Consider the following 16583-nt stretch of genomic DNA (forward strand, 5'->3'; position numbering starts at 1 on the left):
TATATAGATATTATGGTTTTTCTCGGAAGTAATTTCGAACATAAACCAGAGGGCTATCAAGTTCCCGACAGATTCGCTAGTGCCGCAAGCACCGCTCTCTTAAGACAGTACGGTCTCTGATTGGAGCTCGGCAATGAACTGCTTAGATCAAATGAAGACTATCACTCGTTTCCCTGTACACTGATAAATGCTTGATGTATAATTTTAGGATGCTCTTGTCCTTTTTGGGTAATAAATTGTGTACATTAGTGTTACCAACATTACTTGTATGTATGTATTAATTGTAATAATAATCCCTATTGAATCATATTTAGCGAACATTTAGTTTGACCTGAGTTTATTTTTCCAGTTAAAAGGCAATTACCGAAAGAGTAATAAATCATGGGATCGAAGTTTAGTTCTAACGTATTTTGGATAAGCTAATCCAAAAGTATAATGCTCTAATTTTTTGTTTTCACCTGCGCTGTAGGTATGAGGCGATCCATGTACGAGATTGTTTAAACAACGGTTTAGCGGAGTCGCCTATACTACCGCTTGAAGCAACACTCAACATGGCTCGTATTATGCAATCATGCTTAGACCAGATGGGAGCCAAACTTAAAATTTAACTGTTTAAAAGACGGCGTTGTTGATCAAACAACGTACAAATCTACGTGCACAACAATGCAACTAATAACCGAAGGAACCTTTTTATATCATGAATTGAATTGCATAAAGCATTTATTCCGTTTCAAAAATAAAAAATTCTATTTTAATACAATTATAATTGACTTGGTTGTTTTCGCTTCCGATTGCTCTTCGTTATGCTCCATATGGACACTATATACCACATCTCTAAGCGGTTTTCCAGGTAAAAATATGTGACACTCAATGTTGCTACCTATTGAGAAATTTCTATCATGTAACCGATTGATCTACATTTGTACAAAGTTCGTGTAAAGCATGGCATTAATAAATCGTTTGACAGCCCACATCCAAAAGCATTCACAACGCTAAGTGTTAATTGTGATACGTGAGACTGCTTTACACAACCAAACCCAACATCGCCATATATATATAGGGCGGCGGCGAAATTTAGCTTAAGAGAGCTATACAACTTCCAAGCTGACGGGACACGTTCAAAACTAGCGCTTTCTTCTAGCTACAGCAACTTCTACTTAACGGCATCTTAGTTATCTTTTTATTTCCTTTCATGTATTATACGAATTATCTGAATTATATGAATCTTGAAACAAATTAACAGATCACCAAATAGTTTTTTTTTCATTTTGGATATGGTTGCTGTGGCCTCCGAGCCCGTTGTAGCCAGTGCGGATCTTGCTGTCTCTGTCGTTCCGACTGCTCGACTTGCTCATTACCATTTCCAAGAGTTGATCATCGTTGACGTCGCCCTGGGTTTTCGGCGTTGGCTTCTTCACGCCAGATACGATCTTCATTTTCGAGTAACCTAACAATGCCTGGAATATTCGCGAACGTAACAACATGGCAAGCTCGGATTATATGCTCCACAGGTATATCAGTTGCAAAGTTTCTCAATGAAGGTATCTTTAATTTTCGATTCGAGTAGATCGGTACTAGTTACACAACTATCTAACAATGGCATCTTGCCGTACGTTCTGCTCTTTTGGCGACCCACGCCGCAGTCCTTTGTTCCGAAAAACGCTTCAGTTTTTCCGTCCGCATCGAATGAGACCACATTATGCTTTAGCAGAAAAGACCTCATCTCTCCTATTACTGGATCCTTTTATAAGACCTAAATCAAAACTGTTTGTACATGGAATGTTTTCGAAGTGATATCAAACGAACTCTTACTTCCATGCCTTGTATACTAAAGATAAAACTTCTCGGCGCTTTCAGCCCGGTAAAGGCTTATCTACAAATACGGTATACAAGGGTTCGAAAATGTCTAGATACAAACTAGCACGAGTAGGATCTTTTAACGCTAGCACCAATTGACGTTACAACTATGACAAACAACGCCACCACGGACAAGTTTTGCAGACTAAAAATAAAACATTAATTATTCATACTCTACAATATACTATATAAACTTATTCTGCATATGGCTGATTGTAAATGTATAATCCCTAACGCTCCATACCAATGGAAATATTTTTTTTCCATCCACTGGCTCTTTGTCGGCGAGGAAACCCATCCGTTGTTTCAATACTGGGGGACTTGGCACAACTGTGATGTCCAACGACGAATCAAGTTTTGTTTTTTTCCTAACATGTTCCCTGCTTTCGGCTGATTGTCCATCGCATAGCCGTTTTGACCCGCAAGGCATATGGCATCCGTCTGGCAGATTCTCCAGTTGATTCTAACTCACAAAAGATCACGTTAAGCAATGGGCATAATAAATATCTTGAAAAAAATACTTTGCAAAGTTGACATAATAATAGAAGCATACACATTTCTACAAACAACTGAAAAACCGCAAGGAAAAGAAGTAATATAATCCACTTACTGCGAGTTTGGTACACTGCTCCTTGAACTTTGTTATTTCTGCGCTAGCCGCCTCAAGTTTTCTACTCCTTTCAGCAATCTCGCCGTCTTTTAGAGCTAGCTGCCGGTTCAAGTCGGATACGTCCTTACGTATAATCCGGACCTCGGATTTAGCTGACGTCAACTCCCGTTTGAGAAGTACACAGTATGTGGCTATTTGCCTCATTGAATTTTCGCTTGGACCATACGCCGTCAGCAGTTCTTCAACTTGTGCTGTCGTACCATCCAATATAGTTTTCAGGTGATTCGTCTAAAATGAGGAAAACATATAATAAAGCAATCAGCCAGGTCCGTGCGATACGTGATGCGTTTAATGCTAAGCTATTTTCACAATGAGTAGAGCATTGTATTTTCACCTAATAATAATTCTCAGACGATCCGTCATATAGCGTTCCGGCGGCATAATCTTACCGCATAATGTATAACCCACAACAATATTGAATCGCACTTATTATGCTAGCCACAGCCAAATTAAATATAGTGTTTTATTCGTGCCTATTTTCTACATTGCTCTAACATTAAAATATCTATTCTCTGAAAGGCAGCTGGTTGCAAGGTTTACAGAATATGGCTTGGTACATTTATGTTGATGCTAACAGAGGTGAAGTACGGGGCCGCCTGGTAGACGTTAGGTGTTTACTGTCATTGACGGGCATCTATATAAATATCAGACTCGAGTAATTTGCCAACTCTACATAGATAAAGCTGAGTGGGCTTAAAACGAATACAAAATTCGAATGTGGAGAAGACCTAAAACCCAGTCTACCTAGCAACACAGTAGTATCTATGGCTCGCCGCATATGGGACAAGCTTCTTCCACAGCTCCTGTGCTACCCAGCGCCCACTGGTGGCAACCAACGACGATCCTTGTAACAGTATACAGAAAGAACAATGGTTGCTACCCGCTTACTCTGACCGATCAGATTGCACTCATAGTCCCATTTATACACACATGCTCACCGATTCACAGCTCCAAAAACAATTGCAACAATTCTTGTACAGCTATATCTGTCCAGCTGCCAGTAACTTTCAACCGAAAATATGTAGCGGTACAACAATTGCGGTCTCCGTTCTTTGCTCGTCGGTTTATTGTTCATCGATCTCATCGGATCTCAGAAATGCATTGAGCTTCTGCCTCGATGTGCATGTGTGTGTGTATCTGGTGCACTCACTGAAATATAATCAAATCTTGTCGATCTTGTCGGTTGGAGTAAAGGGGCAGGCGTAGGACTGCCTACCAGAAATCATCATCATCATTATCAAATGGCCGTCGCAATAGGCCAATGCTTGCTGAAGTGTTGTTCCACTTCAATCCCTATATCCAGATAGCTGGGGGCAGCTGGGAGGTCCGAGTCTGTCATTGACACACTAATACATTTCCGACAATATCGGAAGCCGATCCATAAGGAGCACGTTTGGACTTTTGAAATTATTGTTCCAAAAATCTTCTCCAAAATATGTGGAGTGTTATATATTAGGCAACAGGCATTAAATGATTGTTTAAAATAGCCGCTCGGATATTTTTTGTGCCAGATAAACGGATCGCAAGCGATATTCTTCGCATTTGTTTTTAAAAATATTCCTACCCCGTGTAAAATGCAAAACGTACCTTTTCAATTGTGTCCCTCAGACCGGTAATGGTTTCATGAAGTTGCTGATTCTCCAGAAGGTGCGCCTTGAACGTTTTAGTTTTCGCTTTTAGAGCCTTGATTTCGTCTGATAAAGTGAAGCACTTTTGCTTGTACTTGTTTACTTCAGCTTCTTTCGCTGTGAAGAAGCCTTTTAGTCGTTCGGAGTTCTCCTCTTGCGTGGCTACCTGCTGTCGCAATTCGTGAATTCTGGTATAAGCATTTGATAGTTCGTTTTCAATTTTTCCCGAATCTGAAACAGATTTAAATGAACTGCAGCTGACGAAAAGTAAAATTTTATTTAAAAATACAGGAGCTGATAGAAACAAAGTTAAGCCTACAAATTGCCGAGAAAATGACGTAACTAAAATAAATAATCTAATTTAGGTGAAAACGAACCCGTAAAAATGCAATATAGGTAGTTGTCTTCGTTGTGTGTACTGAGCATTTTAAGAGTAAATATACAAACGCTTCACTTTCAATATGTGTGACGACGTCGTCCAATGTAGCTTGTATGCATAAAGATGTACACCGCGACATAATACATAGATGAGTGATAAAAATTTAGCCGATAGATAAAGATGTATTTTGCTTTTATTCATTATAGACTTCATCAAAAAAAAATTCTATTACCTGTTATAGTATCATCTAGCGACATTAAGAAGATTTTGCGAACCTCGCGTAGCTTTACACGTATTCGGCACGTTGGGCAGGTCGGATTGGACTTTAGCCATCGGTCTAAACATGCTGCATGAAAAGTGTGACCGCAAGGAACACTGGAAATGTCTGACCCACCCTCGAAATGGTCCGTACATATAACACATTGACAACGCATCCTTTTCTGTAAGCAAAAGATCAAAATAGTTAATGAAATTATAAACAAAAATAAAGACCCATTTTTTTCGTTTTTATATCGTCTCATAGTAGTATAGGGTAAAATATATTGTGCAGGTTCTGTTAGAACACAATCCTTCAGAGATATAGTTTTCAGCACGGTGTAAGCGCAGGCCAGAGAGCACTTCTGATTTCAGCAATGAATATGTTATTTACAGGAAAAAAACTTATTGAAGAAAACTACGCGTGTCCGTGTGCTGTAATGGCCGCCGTACATTTCAACCTACCGTTAGTGTGCTGTGGCGTCATCGATTAAACATAGCAAAAAGTATTATTGGCATTGACGCTGATCGGTTCAAGCCACCGCCATCACCTGCATTCACTCGGAAAAGAGAAGAATGGCATACAATGAGCCTCTGAAGCTTTGTTTATATTACAACGATGATACATAAAAAACACATAATTTTTTTGTATAAAAAATCGTTTTAGTTGAAACACAATTAACTTTTTGCCAACGAAATTAGGAACTTAATTTCTTAAAAATCCTATCAGACAAAATTAAAGAGCACCTCTTAGGATTATGCATGTATTTTTATTAATTCGAGTTTAAACAAAGTACCTTTAGATTGTGCAATTATTAACGAAAACAACAACACGATTCTAATTTGAAAAAAAGCCCAATTGGTTTATAGAAATGATGAAAATCATATGATTCTAAACGATATTGGCGCCATAGTATGCTGTATTGTTTATACTTTCAAAATTCTTGCACGTTCGAAGATCCGTTACATACGATAAATGAACGACTAGTCATCTGACGGATAGGCGAAGAAAACTCAATACTACGAGTGATATTAACGTAATTATACCTGACAATTGGCTCTCCAATGTAACGACACAATTTTTGTTCGTATACTGATTAATTCTAATAACATATAATAACAACATAGTATACGAATAACAACAGTCCTCTGATTTCCAATGGACTTTAAATGTGCTCAGCGTCGATCTGCAAATAGAAGACCTTAATCGTCGGATACATCCGTGCTCATTGGGTACAAGACGAGGGGAAAGAATTCTGACAGCCAATAATAGCAACGCAAGCAACGAATAATCCCCAGAGAATTACGTTGAGTGCTGTACTCGTCCGGGAAGTGAAATGTATGGTTTTTGTTAAAACCATGTCTGATGTAAATGTTAGACACATTGCGGTATTGAAGAAATGAAAGTAACGCGAAGACGAAAACTGATCTAGGTTGAAACGTTCTCTGAAGGAATTATACAAGCTCCGTTGCTTAAAACGAAACCTGACAGCCCTTTATATGTAATATTCGTCATTATATGTGTGCTTTAACTGTGACGTTTTATTATACCCTGCGCTGTTTAGTCAATAAATTAGTTATTTTTTATTTAATTCCCTTACTAATTATGTATGTGCTATAAATTGATATAAGTGTATTATTTGTGTCGTTGATGATGGTATATAGTAACAATATTCATTATAATGTGCACACTTTATGCCAGCTGGCGTGGAGGAATGGCTTTCACGCATGACGAACATGGCTACATGATTAATATGTATTTTATTTGTATTCCATGCTTTCTGAGGCTATCACTAATAATAAAATTTACCTATTTTATAGCCATCAATTAGAAAAAGTATGACGACCGAGACAGGGATTGTTGAACAGCCACTGACTCGAAAAAACGTCGTTTCCCTCCAGGAGTACGTGTTGCAGGGGTCCATCATGGATGGCGCCTGCGATGTACTTCTGCATAGGTCTGAAGCCTTTTTGTTCTTCTAACCTTACTTAGATAAGTGACGAATTTGGATATACAGTATGGTTTATATGATATATCGTTATATATTAGTACAAAGCCAAGAAACTGCTACGATATTTCGAAGGCATTATAGAGGTGTAGCTTATTTAGACACAATTTTTTTTATCTATTTGTTCTAATAACCATTTTATTATTACTCGATTTTGTGTCTCACTAATAGGTTGCGTGGTCTATGCGACAATGCTGATTCCCCGGTAGAGACGTTCCATGATATTGAGCAAGTATTTACGTTGCGAGATCAAAACGGAACTCCATTTTCTCTTCGAGCGCGAAACGCTCTCGACAACCCTCAGATGCCATGGCAACTTAGGTAAGAAACCCGCTACCCTCTAATGTAGTGTCTGTTGTGTGGTATTCGTCTGAAAAACATTTTACACTCCTACTTGAGGAGGCACAGTTTCAAATAGTAAAAACTTAGTTTTATCCACGCGTCCATATGAATATTTAGTAAGAGTTTCAGCCAATGTGGTTCTTCTTTCATGATTTGTAAACCCACAGATACGTGGGCCAGCCCGAGGTTGGGGACAAGAATCGTTTTACCATGTGTCGTAGCGTTGTTGAGGTAGGAACCTCTTCGAACCTTGTGACATGGCTGAATGAGCTAGGATTCCGCCTAGATTTCGAGTACGTCGTAAAAGGTCACATGTTTCAAAAGGGCCGCATGAAGGTGCTTGTACAAAAGGTAATTTCTGACCATGTATGACCAAATAAATTAGAGTATAAACCATGGTGCTCATTTTGGCCATGTTTTGTGCATGTCGCTTCAAAAAAGCTGTTTGATAATACGTATTAAAAACAATTGTTTTTAAAGGCTATGCACATCAAAACGGAATCTGCCCCGAACAGAGGTATTGACACGTTGGCATAACTAAATTATTTCAAATCCAGTTAAGTTGCGTTGTAAAATTAGGTAGGCCAAGTTAAACAAGGTTTTTACGCAACATAACGGAACAGTTCTATGGTATTACTTTTAAATGTAGCCAAATGTTTTAATCACAAGGTGAAATTCACTCATTTTATAATAATAGGTTTTAGACAGCCCTAAGTGTAATACTCGCAGTTTCGGTGCTGGTTCAATGAACCCGCCCGTTCGAGTGAATACTTAAGAAGTTCCTTATCGCAACTTCAATTTTTACAAGATGTATCATTATGTAAGTATCATTATAATTCTCAGACGTAGAGTAACATAATCGGAACGCTGATATTGGAAGTAGATACACTTAGGACAAAATATACGGATGTGTTATGATTATACACAAAAGAAGTCAGGTGTTGATATTCTCCCTCCAAGTCTGAATCCGTTGGTTTATGTCTTATGCACTACAGGTGTTTCGCGTGTGCCAGTCCGGTAACCCAGAATCTCTCGAGCCGGTGTCGCAGTCGTATTTGATTGAACTTAGCGTCCTCGCTCCGCCATCGCAAGAAAACCTTGGCGAAGAGATGAAAGCATTCGCTGAACAACTCAAGCCACTCGTCGAGCTGGAAAAAGTCGATCACACTCGTTTGCAAATCATGTAATAATTGAGGTACATGTTCGGGGGTTTTTCAAGTGGCGTCGACGCTGGAAACTGTACATACAATAGTACCAATTTCGTAGTAGACTCGACTGTGTAAAATAAAAGTCGTGCACGCCAGTTTTACGTACCGTAGCAGAAAAATAAATATTTGTCGTACACGTATCGCGTTTATGTTGAGTTATTGGGTTCTCTAGATACCTAACTATCATTACAACAATTACTTCGGTAGTATTAGGGAAGAACTTTAAATCAAGCAAACCGAACGCTCCCTAGTAGATCTAAATAATTTTTCTTTCTAACTAGAAAACTAACGCAAGAGAATTCGCCATGTCCAGATCTCGCCTCTGGAGTTATACAAATTGACAAAGCAATTTTTCTCGAAGATCGGAAAGGTCAAATTATGATGCCATAAGCTACGAGCGCTACAAAGATGGGAAAAAATACAAGGAGACTACTGTATTGAGTTTGGATAATGAGACTGGAGGTGATTTCCGAACCTGAACCACTGTGTCTCCATCGATTCATGAAATGACACAAGGCGCGTGCAAACGAATACTCAAACTACAACTGAAGGCTATTAAGGAGTTGAACAGTCATATGAACTAAGCATTCGCGAAGGTCGAGGGGCGGTACAAGATTTAACAGGAAGTGTGTCCAAGAGCTCAAATACCGATGTAAATTCCCATGAAATGAATAATATCTTGAATATCGAAAAGATATGGTCAAGCCTCTGCCATTATTACGCTGGGCTCTTATACGACGTAGCGCTCCTGAATTGTTTGAAGGATCCAATAGCAGTCCTTAGTATGAATTTCATTGAAGTATTCATTTGAGAGTCTTGTTAAATATTAGATTTTAAAAAAAGCGGAGTATTTGCATAGTAGTGCATGAGCCTGATTAGCCTTTACATGTTTTATGCGTAAAAAATGCTGAACATATACTCCGTTTTATAAACCTTCATAAGCGTGTCTACGCGTTATTGAGATGATTAGGCATAATATACTACGTATTGGGTTTATGTGAGAACAGGATGCAAACAAATTTTTTTATATGTTGTTTTATGCCATTTATTGAGATGTTTAAATTATCAAGTTTGGAAAAACGCAGCATTTTTTTCTGAATAATCACCTACATATGTAGCTACAATGGAAGGGCTTACATAAAGGCATTAGTTCTAATTGCTATAAAGTTTAAAAAAAGTTTCATGCAATCAAAAAATGATCGTAATTTCTGGAAATTCACTAGAAATAAATTTGCCATTACAACAAATACTGATATACGAAGTATACAAGGCTAGTACAAAAATACGTGGAAGACATATAAACTTTACCTTTGCCGCTCCATTACACGAAGTGACTAAACTCAAATCCATTTTTTGATAAAGGAATACACTGATTTTTTTTTCAAATTTATTCATAGTTTTTATCGTTCTCACATAATTTGTTAGTATGAAACTTCCGAAGCAAAGTCATCCATAGTAATATTTTTTGTTGCTGGTTTGACAAATAACATTTCATATTTTACCGCCTACTGAAACCAATGTGTGAACATTCCAGCCTGTTAAGGCCCAAGCAGCCAACCGCCATACCTATGGAGTTGACCTCCTCTTTGTCGATTCCCTCGCCCAGAAATCATAGCATCATCATTATGGCCCAACATTGTCACTATGCTCGATGATGACCATTGGTTTTCCTTTCTTCTCTTTTCTCACTCGAGACGATGTTTAGCGATCATATATTTGTCGATCGAAAACAAGTTCACACACATCGGCACAGAAGGCTTCTTATAGCACATTACCATAAGGTGAAATGCACTCGACCGAGCGAAATCGTACTGAAAACCTTTAGTGCATGTTACTTGTTGAACTCTGATAGCACTGCTCCACCTGCAGCGTAATCAACGTGATGTGTCGTAGTCGTCTGTTTTTACGGCATCCTCTTGTGACTTTAAAGCTTCGATCGTTATATTGAACTTTTGAATTTCCCGGTTGTCGTCGCCAAGGAGGAGGAGGAGGAGGTTATGACTGAGAGAGGCGCCGCTCAACCGCTACCTCGACTCTGCGCCCGCGACGCCGCTGCCTTCATGCAGCTAATACTTTGTCTAGTGCTGCCGCTCCATAGAGAATAGCGGCGTCGAGCAAAATCTTCCCAAAACCCCGCGTCCCACACAGACGAACTCTCCTCTACAGGCGCTTCACGACAATACACGAAACACCCCCATCCCCTCCCCTATCGCGCCTCAGTAGAAAGTTGGATTGCGTTGTACACTATTACTCTGCCTGCGTCCTCCCGCTGCTTGGACAAGAAGCCGCGGTCTGTGCATACAACGGGCACCGCTCCAATAATAACAACGCTTTGTCGCGGCGGAGTTTGTGCCATCCTTGTGCGGCAGGTAGGTTCATCTAGTTTTATTTGGCTTTATCGGATTTTTCATGCCTACGATGTCCTGCTCCGGTGATTTTTTTGTTAGTGATAAAATATTAGGCGGTAAAAAAGATACCCGGTTTGAAGCGGCGTTAACAAAGTGACAGTTTGCTTTTCGGCTTGGTCGATGCTTATAACGGATTAATCACTTTGACAAGTGTAGCCTTGACTTGAATTTGTTTAAAAGTTATCAATGTTGCTATTACGCGGACTCTAAATACTGCTGCAAAATGCAACTCGTTACCAATACGTTTTTGCGCACTTTCGGCTTGCGGCTCCGAACGTCGAGGTGCGATGAAGCAGTAGGAGCGTGACGTCAGGCCATTAATGAACCGAAATTAGGGTTGAGAGAGGCTGTTGAACGACTGCCAAAATAGGTTTCATATGGACTCGCGGATCGAGTAGCAGAGCAAATATGAATTAATGGACGGAAATCGTCGAAGAATCGTCAATTAGAAAAGATACAAATATTGATAGTAAGCATGGCATGCTAAGGTGGTGTGCAAACGGATAGCCATACCTAAAGCAGTGCGATGGTTGTGAAACTAAGCCGGCAAAATGTTACCGCGCCTAAAGCTTACATTTTTCTTGGGGCGCGATTTTTAAACGAGTTACCCGCCTTTGTAAATATAAATGTATTGCGGCTCTATACTGAGCTTGTTTTGAATCGGCTGGAACACATTTAGCTTAAAAAATAGGCTTCTGGTGGCGCCAAACTGCTTGCAGTACGTTGATGTGCAACAAATTACAGACGGATCTGAAAAGCTATTTCTAATTTTGTCCTGGTTATTAAAAGAGAAATACGAACCTTTATCGATTCCCTGGTCCAGCACTAGCATAAGTTGCGAAGTTAAATCGGTCGGCGAGCACTTGAACTCTAAACGTTCTATTTTAGTTAAGACAAACTCAAAAAACGACTCCAATTAACAAAATATTGTGCCGGGAAAATGCGTTATTTGAAATCTCCTAGGTAAAAAAAAATACGCTTAATGGAATGGCCAAGATTATGTGAGAAGAAGACATCTGCATTGCTCAATGTGTTTGACAGATATCTTTATTCGATATATGAAACTCTACAAGTTTGGTTTGAAAATGATTGCTTTATAACAGATGTATAGTCCACGTCTAATAATTCATCACGCTTTGGTTGTTCTTTGCTAACATCCCGTGCTTTCTGTTGTGAAAAAAGAGATTCTGTAGAATGGATCAGCGACGTGGACGCAACCAGCAGCGTGCGGGTCGTTCAGGTGCTGGACCAATGAGAGGACCACCTGGCCGTATGGGTCCGCCCGGACCTCCCGGCCCTATGGGCGGTCCTGGCGCTCCTGGTGGACCCATGCGTGGTCCAGGTGGGCCTGGAGGGCCTCCTGGAGGCCCAATGCGTGGTCCAGGTGGGCCTGGTGGCCCCCCAGGCCGTATGGGTCCCCCTAGCGGCCCCGGACCGATGCGCGGTGGACCCGGAGGCCCTGGGGGCCCTGGAGGATTTGGCCCTGGCGGACCGGGAGGCCCTGTTGGCCGTATGGGACCACCTGGAGGTCCGGTACTTGCTGGACCTGGTGGCCCTATGCGAGGACAGGGAGGACCTATGAAGGGACCTGGCGGTGGACCTATGCGTGGACCTGGAGGACCGCTTAGGGGTCCGGGAGGTCCTGGAGGACCTCAACGTGGAGCAGGTGGTCCAATGCGCGGACCCGGCGGACCAGGTGGGCCACAACGTGGACCTGCCGGTGGACCCGGTGGACCAATGCGGAATGCAGGAGGACAAATGCGTGGACCTGGAGGTCCGCAGGGCCCCATGACCGGCCAACAACGAGGCCCGAATGCTGGCCGCCGTGGCCCTAACCAGGGTGGTGATGCTGCAGGCCCTAACCAGAAGCGCGGACGCTGGGAAAACAACCAACAGCAGGGTGGATACAATGTCCCTCTACAAGGCCAGAACAACCAAGGCTACAGTGAATACAGCCAACAGGACAATTATCCTCAGAACAACGGAGGTGGATATCAGAATGGAAACGATAACGGTTATAATGGTAACCGCAATGCCGGCGGATACAGTCAGGGACCACAGCAAGGCCAAAGGTACAATCAGGGAGGCGCAGGTGGAGGGTGAGTAAAATAACGAGCAGTCTGTTAAAGCTAATATTGTGATCTAGAACTAAGGTCAGATATAATGATCTTCATTTGGCTTTATAATATATGGCTCCTACCATATATCGCTGTGAAGGTAAAGTCGTAGTTTCTAATATTGTCCTGAATACGGTGAAACAGGTACCAAAACAACGGTTACGTTGCCGGTGGAGGCGGTGGCGGATACCAAGATGGCAGCCAACAACAAGGCTATAGTAACAACGCAGGCGGCTATGGCCAAAATCAGAACTACGCCCCCAAGAGCAACTACCGTCAAACTGGCGGGGGTAATAGCGGTGGAGGAGGAGGAGACTACGGTAAGTGCCATCGAAAAATTTCAGATGTTATCTGTAAATAGCAGCTGCAATTAGTTGTACATAGCGTTGAAACAAGTTTCAAGCGGTGTCAAACTCTTCACTAAATATAATGTACGTTAGTTTTTTTTCGCAGTGTTCGTAGAAGTTTATCTTAGGAAAGTAGAGAAAATGAGTGGCTGCTCCTCTGGAGTATTTCGAGATTTCTTGATATGAACTTAATTTTTTACCATACACATCATTGGAAATATACTGTTTATCCTAGCACGAGGCTCACACAAAGTTACTTACGAAAATTTCTTGGTCCGTTTTCGAAATAGTTGGTATGAGTTGAAAGATATATAGGGTTGACTCGTTTTGAATATTGAACTATAAGGAAATAACACTTGGATTTACCTGTTTACTTTGTTTGATGTAATGGTTTAGGTTTTGGTTGTAGAACTAAAGCTTTTATTGACATCCGTTGAATATAATTACTCATTGAAATTAAACAAGAATTTGGTCCAAAAATTATAAAAAAAAATAGGATGAGAATACCCATTTAGATATCCTTGACTGAACCCTACTACATACTGAATATCATGCAAAATCAATCAAAACAACCAGTATAAGCCAATTAACTTTTAGTGCAAATACTAGCACGATGTATAACTTCCCTAGACAACAAATAAGATTTTGACTTTTATTATACCAATGAATATATTAAATACCTTTATTCTCATGATTCATTTTTAGAATAGAGTTAATAAACCCTTCTTGTACACTAATGCTGCATAACAGGTGCTAAGTAGGCGAACTAAGAATATGATGTTTCTGAAAATCACATTTTTTTCAATGAAAATCACGTTTTTTTCAACCTATTGTCTTACTCTGCAGGGTATAGCAACGAAGGCCTTCAGGCCGGTGGCGGAAGTGGCTACGATAACTACAACCAGAGGCCTGTGCAGAACAGAAACCAGGGCTACAATAACGGTGGCAACTATGGCCGAAGACAACAGCCATATTAGGGTGGATTCTACATGGAAGATGACAAAAATTAAAAAAAAAATTGTTTTGAGCAATAAAAGTGACAACACTAATAATGAGTACATACGTAATAAATACAATGACGTCAATGTAGACGATAAAAATTGTGAAGTCTAAATAAAGCTGTAAATTCATGCATTCGGTTTGATAACGGAAAATTACTGTTTTGTTTATATTTGTTGGAGCAATTTACTTTGCACTACTACTTGTACAAAAATATCTAAAAAACTTACTTCTGTGTTTACAACTAATCATAGTATTTCCTGGGCTACTTGTTTTCTGTCGTTTTTCTCCCTATTGGTATCTATTACATTCATAAAAATCAATACCTAAAGTAATTTACACAGCAGTCCCTCTTAATGAGCTGGACGATGGCGGTAGTTAACCTCCGAGGTCATTTTTCAACATAGTAATTAAGTAAGTGCGCAATTGGAGACGATTGTATTTTTTTGTATTGTAACATTTATATATGATTTAACAGTTGAAATGATTATTGTTGCCACACCTTAAAATGACAGGATTTATAATTAGATAGTCATTTTCGTACGCAAAGGCATGATCTTCATGTGGGGCTTTTGTGAAAAACATTTGCTCGTCTAGGTGACTATCGTACGCCGAATTCTGTTCAACCCAAAATTCACTATGACAAAAGATCGATTGTTGTGCGCCTTAAATGGCTAAACACACCTTCTTTGAGCTACTGGGCAATCATTTAGCCTCTGGGACAATTTGGCATAACATCAGTTAGTTGAGATAGCTCCACATGCTACAGTTTGCTGAAAGTTGGATTTTACCGAAGCATATCTAACCACAAGCGCTGCGTGAGTCATAGCTCCAGCTACTTATGCCGTCCATTGATACGTTTGCGCATAGTTTGTGGTAGATTAACCTGATCGGGTCCATAAAAATACCGTACAGTTGTCCTATTAGTAGGTTTTCAACTTTGGCTGAGCTCTATAAAACGGGCATTGACTTCTGTTAAGTAATCCACAGTACTTTTGGCATTACGTACTATCCAATATGACAAGTTCTTCAATTGAAGCTTACTGCTCCAACAGGTTACAATTTAGAGGAGCAGAATTTTAGTTATTTCAGACTCGTTCTCGGATCGTAAAAACTCACCTTTAATTATTCATTTTAGTTCAGTTTTAACAGCCAAATGTGAATTTAATTTTTTTTTTAAAACAGCTGATTAAGATTTTTAGTTATTGCTAAACTACAGATATGCAATACGCAAAAATAACATTAAAGGCCTAATACCTTGAATATATCAGGCGCTTACATTACCCCCTATCTGACTGAACCTAATTTCTAGTAAAGATCCTGCTACAAGGCATAAAAGATATTGTTAGCTTGTTAAACAAAAACAGGATGAAGAAATGAAAAAAACCTTATTAGCAAACTGAAACTACAAAACAGAATCAGTTAGCACGAGAATTAAGGTCTCGATCCAATAAGAAGTATTATATTTTGTGTACCCAGCACGTATCAAATCAAGGACTCCCCGTTACCCCCAAGCCTTTCAGCATATTTTTCGAACATTAAAAACAATAACAGTTTGGCGACTCTGTATATTTGTGCACGTAAACCGAGCGGCTGCATCTCTCTTTCTCATCTTTTTTTCTAAGAAATGTAATGTGTTGTTTTTAATTGTTTAAAACACAGTCGGCGTAATGTTCCCAGCATGGTTTTTAATTAATTGAAAGGCATCATTTGCTGATAATATAAATAATGTAAATGCCCCAGGCAAACCTCACGTAGCTCTTCTCAAACGAGTTCGTCTGTTTTAAGGCGAGTAAACGAAAAATATGTATACTTCAGTGCTTTTATGTAACTGGCATTCGATTAAAATGCCTACTTAAGTTAGGTTAAAGTTTCACTATACTGGATTGAATAGTATATTAGACCAAAGACAACGCAAATTACTTGCGGTTAAAATTATTTTCTAAACAGGTTCACTGCTTGTAAACCGTAATACAGCTTTCCTGAGGCACTTTGTGAACTTAACGGTAGCTTCATATAGCTAAACTTCCAGTATAATTACTGCAGTGGTCTATGTGGGTCTTTACATGTTTGAAGTCGTCGTCATTTTTGAGCCATTATGCTGGACTTGAAAAGTTGGTCTCTGGTATCATTTAAATACCCGTCTACTTTTGGACCTTTCAAACACTTATGCATCAGTGTTAGGCCATCATTGTAACAAAAAAATAGTCGAGAAGTGAAAGGCAAAGTGGCTTGGATCAGCTTTTAGTACCGTTAGCTCTTTTACCTTCATGTAAATATTTTTGGGATTCGTGTTTTTTGAGCAAAACTTTTTAGGTCTTGCTAATGATGGATGCCATTGTATCTGGAATGTATATGTAATAA

At 39.8% G+C, this 16583-nt stretch overlaps 4 protein-coding genes across 14 annotated transcripts in view; 3 read left to right on the plus strand and 1 right to left on the minus strand.

Moving 5' to 3' along the window:
* LOC111250781 (trans-1,2-dihydrobenzene-1,2-diol dehydrogenase-like) overlaps window positions 1-766 on the plus strand; it is a 20249-nt gene extending 19483 nt beyond the window's left edge. For all 3 annotated transcript variants that reach the window (XM_022806527.2, XM_022806528.2, XM_022806529.2), the window contains exon 7: window positions 470-766. In XM_022806527.2, the coding sequence (XP_022662262.1) occupies window positions 470-608 (139 nt within the window). In that variant the 3' untranslated portion in view covers window positions 609-766. The remainder of the gene's footprint in view (window positions 1-469) is intronic.
* On the minus strand, window positions 688-5972 carry LOC111250778 (uncharacterized). Of its 4 annotated transcripts, none has more exons than XM_022806519.2 (7): window positions 5837-5972; window positions 5255-5340; window positions 4810-4974; window positions 4115-4386; window positions 2468-2755; window positions 2102-2320; window positions 688-1457 (listed from the first exon to the last, which is right to left on the minus strand). In XM_022806519.2, the coding sequence occupies exons 2-7, from the start codon at window positions 5274-5276 to the stop codon at window positions 1245-1247; spliced, it is 1179 nt and encodes a 392-aa protein (XP_022662254.1). In that variant the 5' UTR covers window positions 5277-5340; window positions 5837-5972; the 3' UTR covers window positions 688-1244. The 4 variants fall into 4 exon arrangements, with proteins under 4 accessions (XP_022662254.1, XP_086845831.1, XP_086845830.1 ...); XM_086989705.1 differs by lacking the exon at window positions 5837-5972 and adding an exon at window positions 5723-5742; XM_086989704.1 differs by lacking the exon at window positions 5837-5972 and adding an exon at window positions 5587-5718.
* Window positions 5973-5975: 3 nt separating this feature from the next.
* MED18 (mediator complex subunit 18) lies at window positions 5976-8488 on the plus strand. Of its 6 annotated transcripts, none has more exons than XM_022806535.2 (5): window positions 5976-6128; window positions 6692-6747; window positions 6970-7119; window positions 7308-7491; window positions 8136-8488. In XM_022806535.2, exons 2-5 carry the CDS (start codon window positions 6716-6718, stop codon window positions 8325-8327), a joined length of 558 nt encoding a protein of 185 aa, XP_022662270.1. In that variant the 5' UTR covers window positions 5976-6128; window positions 6692-6715; the 3' UTR covers window positions 8328-8488. The 6 variants fall into 6 exon arrangements, with proteins under 6 accessions (XP_022662270.1, XP_022662268.1, XP_086845835.1 ...); XM_022806533.2 differs by having other exon boundaries at window positions 5993-6128; window positions 6611-6747; XM_022806534.2 differs by having other exon boundaries at window positions 6054-6291.
* Window positions 8489-10312: 1824 nt separating this feature from the next.
* LOC111250777 (uncharacterized) lies at window positions 10313-14374 on the plus strand. The gene is made up of 4 exons (XM_022806515.2): window positions 10313-10717; window positions 11939-12855; window positions 13018-13193; window positions 14067-14374. Exons 2-4 carry the CDS (start codon window positions 11951-11953, stop codon window positions 14195-14197), a joined length of 1212 nt encoding a protein of 403 aa, XP_022662250.1. The 5' UTR covers window positions 10313-10717; window positions 11939-11950; the 3' UTR covers window positions 14198-14374.
* Window positions 14375-16583: the final 2209 nt, after the last annotated feature.

The sequence above is a fragment of the Varroa destructor genome, unplaced genomic scaffold (genome assembly GCF_002443255.2).
Source record: "Varroa destructor unplaced genomic scaffold, Vdes_3.0 BEIS01000005.1, whole genome shotgun sequence".
NCBI lineage: Eukaryota > Metazoa > Arthropoda > Arachnida > Mesostigmata > Varroidae > Varroa > Varroa destructor.

Coding starts and splice junctions, on each gene's coding strand:
- LOC111250778 (XM_022806519.2), bottom strand. CDS start 5,276: ATGACGCCACAGCACACTAACG. Junction 4,975..5,254: donor GACGCCACAGCACACTAACG/GTAGGTTGAAAT, acceptor TTTTGCTTACAG/AAAAGGATGCGTTGTCAATG. Junction 2,756..4,114: donor TGAGGGACACAATTGAAAAG/GTACGTTTTGCA, acceptor TCCTCATTTTAG/ACGAATCACCTGAAAACTAT.
- LOC111250777 (XM_022806515.2), top strand. CDS start 11,951: ATGGATCAGCGACGTGGACGCAACCAGCAGCGTGCGGGTCGTTCAGGT. Junction 12,856..13,017: donor CAGGGAGGCGCAGGTGGAGG/GTGAGTAAAATA, acceptor ACGGTGAAACAG/GTACCAAAACAACGGTTACG. Junction 13,194..14,066: donor TGGAGGAGGAGGAGACTACG/GTAAGTGCCATC, acceptor CTTACTCTGCAG/GGTATAGCAACGAAGGCCTT.
- MED18 (XM_022806533.2), top strand. CDS start 6,629: ATGACGACCGAGACAGGGATTGTTGAACAGCCACTGACTCGAAAAAAC. Junction 6,748..6,969: donor TGCGATGTACTTCTGCATAG/GTCTGAAGCCTT, acceptor TCTCACTAATAG/GTTGCGTGGTCTATGCGACA. Junction 7,120..7,307: donor CAGATGCCATGGCAACTTAG/GTAAGAAACCCG, acceptor GTAAACCCACAG/ATACGTGGGCCAGCCCGAGG.